This window comes from Pyrus communis, chromosome 12 (genome assembly GCF_963583255.1).
Source record: "Pyrus communis chromosome 12, drPyrComm1.1, whole genome shotgun sequence".
Lineage (NCBI taxonomy): Eukaryota > Viridiplantae > Streptophyta > Magnoliopsida > Rosales > Rosaceae > Pyrus > Pyrus communis.
This window is the reverse complement of record NC_084814.1, coordinates 5,412,768-5,418,948: the sequence shown is the minus strand read 5'-3', so window position 1 is coordinate 5,418,948 and position 6,181 is coordinate 5,412,768. Positions and strand designations below refer to the sequence as shown.

General features: G+C 38.2%; 1 protein-coding gene across 2 annotated transcripts; it reads right to left on the bottom strand.

The window, feature by feature from the left end:
• Positions 1-297: 297 nt before the first annotated feature.
• LOC137711278 (deSI-like protein At4g17486) lies at positions 298-5,617 on the bottom strand. Of its 2 annotated transcripts, none has more exons than XM_068450509.1 (4): positions 5,275-5,617; positions 3,595-3,882; positions 3,273-3,359; positions 298-665 (listed from the first exon to the last, which is right to left on the bottom strand). In XM_068450509.1, the coding sequence occupies exons 1-4, from the start codon at positions 5,444-5,446 to the stop codon at positions 532-534; spliced, it is 681 nt and encodes a 226-aa protein (XP_068306610.1). In that variant the 5' UTR covers positions 5,447-5,617; the 3' UTR covers positions 298-531. The 2 variants fall into 2 exon arrangements, with proteins under 2 accessions (XP_068306610.1, XP_068306611.1); XM_068450510.1 differs by having other exon boundaries at positions 3,273-3,353; positions 5,275-5,616.
• Between the last annotated feature and the right edge of the window lie 564 nt (positions 5,618-6,181).

Genomic DNA, 6,181 nt, shown 5'->3' with positions numbered 1-6,181 from the left:
TGCCCATCGAGCCAAGTCGATGTCCGGCTGCTTCTCGAGAAGCTGTACCAAATTGAGATCCATCGAACACCAAGTCGATGCCCAAGCCTAGATTCACGTCAAGCAGATGGATCTCCAGCAGCTGGGAAGAGGGGGAACGAAGCAACGACGTAGTTTGCAGCAGTGCTGCAACTTTCTGGGTTATCCGCAGGGATCCAGACGATTAAGATCCGAAGAGGATTTTTAACCCAAACGGACACGCTTTCAAAGTGAATTTTTATAAATAAAAAATAAGAAACCACCTATAAACAGTGCATATAATAACTCAACGCATGTTACAGTTCGGATATAAGTTGAATCATATTCATACATTTCTGAACGATACACCCAGCAAACAAATATCAAGCATCATCACTATACCAGGAACTATCATATAATATGTCTGAGACACGTTTGGTGATACATTTAGAATCATAGACTACGTAAAAGTACAATCGGAGACATGAGGATAACACAAATAATACTGAGTGGAAGAAATTATAGCTCCCTTGATCACGTCGGAGGTTTTTCCTTCACGAAAGCTACATCACCACTTGGTACAGTCAGGAGATGATGATTTTGCCCCTCCTCACTTGCTCCTGTTCCAGATGATGCGATAGATTCTGATCCGTAGTCGTCATCCTCGTCTGCAGAGACAGTAAGGAAGGGAAAATAATTTATGCAAACGACATCACACATGTAAAGTACCCCCAAGCATACACATCACACATCACACATCCTTGTCTGCATACACACAAAGTTCAAAATCTTTTCACCAAACAATTAAAGCTCTCATTGACATGAAGGACTAGAACTAATTCAAGTCGTAAACCTAGATTCTGAGTATAGGTGTACAGTTTGCACCTGTTGATGGTAACCTGCATGGTAGGATTCGATAAATACCATCAGACGTCCACAACAAATATCTTGACCAACTTGAGTTCTCGAATTTCCACGCTAGATCAATCTCTCAACCGAAAGCAATTAAGCCCAGAGGTTGAGTCCATCAATCAAAGTGTTTGATTATTCAACCTATTATGTTTCTTTCCGGAAAACAGAAAAGAAAAATAATTCTATTTATTTTATTCCTTCAACTGAACTACCAACATGTTCGCAAAGTCAAACAAAGAGCAAAGAATCCATGGTCATAAGTCATGGTATGAAAAAAAAGAAATGTATTTGGTGCTGTAACTAAACGGTCCTGTTTATGGAACAAAAAGAAAAAGACGCATTTGTGCACCATGGGGTGGTGCACCATCCAAGGGTTGAAACCACATTTTGTTTTATTTCGTAGGGAACACAAAAGCATATCGGTTCTATCGTATCAACTTTCTCTCTCTTACTCTCACAGACAAATCTGTGCACGCAAGCTTCCCTTTTGTTTCTCTCCTCAGGTTCCATTACCAAGCTGGACTCAATTTGAGAACTGAATCTTCCCCCATTTCATTTCATTTGGTAAGCTTTAATACCAGTAACATACAGAGAAGGAAAACAGAACATACGTTGAAACATTTTGTGTAATGAACTACACTCCATGTTGTGTGCTTTGCTTCAGTTGTTAATCCATCTTCTCCAGAACCTTATTGCATGGTAAAAGAAAACTGAATGATATGGTCAAAGAGGAATTTAGGTTGTTTGTATCCACTTTATCCTGTAATTATGTTCTCCAAAAGCTGAACTTGCAACGAAAGCTCTTATAAAAACAAATGGCAAGTCAATTTCCAGCCATCCAAATGATATTCAACTGTGTTTAATAGGCTTTTGGGGATTTTTTTTGTGGGGGGGGGGGGGGGGGGGGGCGGGGGGGGCGGGGGGGGGGGGTGTGGGGGGGGGGGGGGGGGGGCGGGGGTGGGTTGGGGAGGTGGTTGGGGAGGGGTTGTGGGTGGGGTGTGGAATTCCAAATCATTTTGCGGATGAGTCAAAAGCATTTAGAGGAGAGGTCGATGGCATTTTATTCAATCAGAGTGTCTTAAAGAAAATATTTCAAGTGATTGTATTTAACTCCAAAAGATGCCTTTCTTAGATCCTATTTACAATAAATCATGTACTCTATATCACCACCCACCTATATGCCAGGAGCTCATTAACCCCACACGTAATCTCTCTAACTTTCATAATTCTTAGACAAACTCTCATTGTAGTTTAGTCTTAATAAATTTGGAAAATTAACACGAAAATTGCGATAAGAGAGCAATCTACAGAGAAAGAAGTGCGAATTTCTGATTTATTTTTGTTATCATGCATTTTTGTTCAAGGTTCGAGCATCATTCAACCAACAAGGACCACATGATGCACGGACACCAGAAATCAGATCTCAGATATGCTTAATCGATGTCCACAGTCCCTCAGACATATCATGTTTGTCCATTTGTAAATTGTAATCAACTTAATATATATCATTTGTTCAACCTCGGTTGGCAAAGCAAATTCAAACACAGAATTAAAAAAACTCGTACACATCTGATCTCATATTTTAATCTTCTCACTTGTTATAATTGCATAAGACCACCAAAAAGGATCTGCATATGATCCCATTCAATGTATCAATATCTAGTCATTTCAAATACCTTCATCAAATCTTTTGTAGTGCATGTCCACCTAATTAGCTCATTCTCTTAGTACTTGCAAATCCCTCATCCATGACATAATCTTAGAGTTTGGGTGAAGAATACATAGGCGAGGGCAAGTTGTGGGTTTAGAGAGGAATTGGTGGGTTGCAAATTTAATGAGCAATACCAATACATGTTAGTGGATTAGTTGAGCACTTTTGGTATAGAGTTTGTTAAGTAAACTTCAAATTTTAAAAGTTGATCAGATGGAAGCGTTATGCCCAACTCCCTTTATTGTTCATTTCATATATGCCTAACAAATCTTAAAATTTTTTGTAATGCTTATTGAATACTAGCCCACTTCAGTTAGATGTTTCATGTTTTTACCCTCATTTGCCTTCTTTCGACCAAACCACCCTCCTTCTATACACTCCAGCCCTCTCTCGTCTCACCCCAACTCTGACCGCATTCCAAATTACATGTTCACGAGCCTTTTAGTAGTACGGAGAAATGAAATCTGCTTAGTTTATTTTTCCTTGTACTCATTTTATATATGTACACTCATACATCTTCAAGACAGAAGATTGAGTCCCATAAGAGGAAGTATAACTATATTGCAGAAAAGGAAGTCAGAAAGAATATGCAAGATTGTGATGCAAAACTCTTTAAAGAACATTTTTCTTTTTTTTTCCAATGGGAACATACCAGAATATGCTGGATGGTCAGGAAGATGTCTCACTGCTGAAATTTGAATGTTTTCTGGGAGAAGACAGTTGCAGAAAGAACCTGAAACTTAAAAGAAACCTCGACTCAAAAAAAATGAAAAGCTCATCAAACATTTGTGGACCCACCTATGGTATAGAATCTATGGGCACACAAAGCCAAGTTAATAGTATAATAACCCACACTACTGCCTTTTATAATCAGTAACGAGGATGTGTCATTCATTTATAAGGTCTAAAAAAAATCTAATTCAAGGTAGCTTGTAGATCTTGTGAATATTGAAGTAGAGTACTTTAACTCTCACCTACTTGGGCCAGCCGATTTACCCATCCAGGTATAGGTTTTCCAGTTAGCTGCATACAAACTTCATCAGTGAAATGGTTGCAATTCTTGGCAATTAAATGATAGGTATCTCCACGATACTTTCCAGAAAGATGCTCCATAAATGACCGAACTTCTGAGCGAGACATTTCAGTGCTTCCCAACAGGACTGACCTTCTGAAGATGAAGCCAGGACAACTTCTTGGTTCCACCTCAAAAACCCCACTGCTGGGATACTCATGGGCTCCAAAGCCATACTCCATGCCATGAACTGTAAACAAAAATAGTTAGAACTTTGTCATGCTTTTCAACTATAATTTTGTATAAAGGCTGCCAATGGGAAGCCAAACACCTCAAATACAAAAGAAAAACTAAGAGCAAAACAGCAACAATAATAAGTAAAGGATTCTACAAAACCAGGAAGTAATCTAATTTTCCAAGATTTATATTTCAGCATTCTGATATTTAGGTAGTCCTGGTTCAAGAAGCATTGTACTTAAATTCAACAGACAATTGTTATATGTTCTGCAATGATTACTTGCAATAACCCTTTATGTAGTTTGATGCTTCACACAAATTGTGTGTTCTGTATGATATCAGTTAGAATATTTTAAGTATTGTTTGGTCACAAATGTATCATAGGATGCACTGTACTTAATGTAATAGAGTCTTTATGTGAATGATTATTATTGACACCACCCCTCATTTGAGTTAGACTTTTAGTTAGACATGAAATAGTAGTATGAACTCTATCTTTAATAGGGTTGATGAATTTGGACTGTATTAATGTAGGTTTGGTCCCTTCTCTCACAACTACACATCCAATACAGAGCTTTCCCTATTGAATAGCTTGAACATACAGAAATGCAGAGAGGAGGAGACTATCCCTAAGGCTTTGTTCATAGTGACTATGAACATACAGTAATATGAACATACGGATTTGTCACCAGGTGAATTTTACACCTCAATCATGGCTGCTCCAGTTTATACTATGCTGTGATATATAGACTTTTTGCCTATCTGCATATTTGATATTTACATTAGCTACAAACCCTTTATATATTTTGACACTTCTATTCGATGACCACCATTGCAGACCTACAATATCCTAGTAAGGAACTCGTAACACTTACAATTCTCTCATTCAATAATCTTACTTTCTAATCACTTGATTTATGGATGTTCTGCAACAGAATTGTACTATTCGAAAAAGTTCCATTCATACCTCAAAATACTAATCTTTATCTACACCTGCTTCTCCTTATGCACATAAACGCAGTTTTCATTTGAGACGAAAACAGTTTTCTTGGAGGGGCACATCGATGTTCACAGGGGTGTTTAGGTTTCAATTTCATCATATGATTATCTGAAATCTTCGGTAGAAACGTTCTCTAAAGAATAACTGTTTGCATCTTGTCAATAATAAATTAAGCAGCATGCTTTCGGACGTAAGCAATCTCTTCTAGTTACCATTTCAGTTACTCTTTTCTTACAAACACCAGCACAGTCTAACAACACAATACCATGCAGAAATTCCTCAAAATTCATCCCAATAAAACCAAATTATCCAATCAAACAGCAATAACTCCTAATAAGAACACAAAACACTCAAAATTCAAACTTGCATCGCTCGAAAACCCCAAAAAGCACAAAAATCGCATACCTTCTATGCCGGAGTGGAAGATCCCGAATCCAACCCAGTAAAGGTAGTTGTTCACAGGCGTGAGATCGTAGACATTGAGGTACAAAAGGGCGCGATTTTTTTCCCGATCAACGAGCTCCTTGTCAGCGCTGGAGGTCGAGCCTTGGCTTGAGCTCAAAGGAAACAACCGCATCGTATATTGAATCGCTCGCAATCCCTAATCACCTCAATTGGGTTCTGAAGTTATCACAATCTGATCATCGCGCTCGCCGATCGAAACAAACCTCGGCGAAGTGAAGATTTCTACAAAGTTATTCCGCTGTTTGGATGCCGAGAAATGGGAGCAATTAATTCTTTTTAACAACACTATTCATATCGCATTAATATACCATATCACGTGACATTTGATATGGCTGTCCACGTCATCTAAATCAATCATAATTTAATTTAAATTAAAAATCATTTAATGAACTAATACTTAATAAAAAAATCTGAAATTAAATGGTAATTGTGGTATACAAAGAATCTTCTCACCTTCCTTCCCAATTGCTTCTTCTCCCATTTCTTCTTCCAAGCCATTTTTTTGGTTTCAACCTAGATTTTAACCCCGTGTGTTAGCTTGTGTACCATCATTTCTTCATCACAATCTATCCAACCACACATAGTTCAATGTCCTAACTCGCACAATTCAGCAACCAATTTAAAGCTTTAAACAAATATTAGGAGGATATGAACACGCCACCCGAAAGTTTGCAAATTTATCAATGCTGAATGAAGTCGAAGGGGCCCGTAGCGGTGGAGGAGTGCTCGTATTGGAGCTCAACTCATCGCTCATGGACCTGGTGTGCCTAGTTGGAATCTATAAAAACTCTGGCTTTGAGTTTTCTGGGTTTTCTTCGATTTCATGATCTGGGTGTTCTTCGAAATT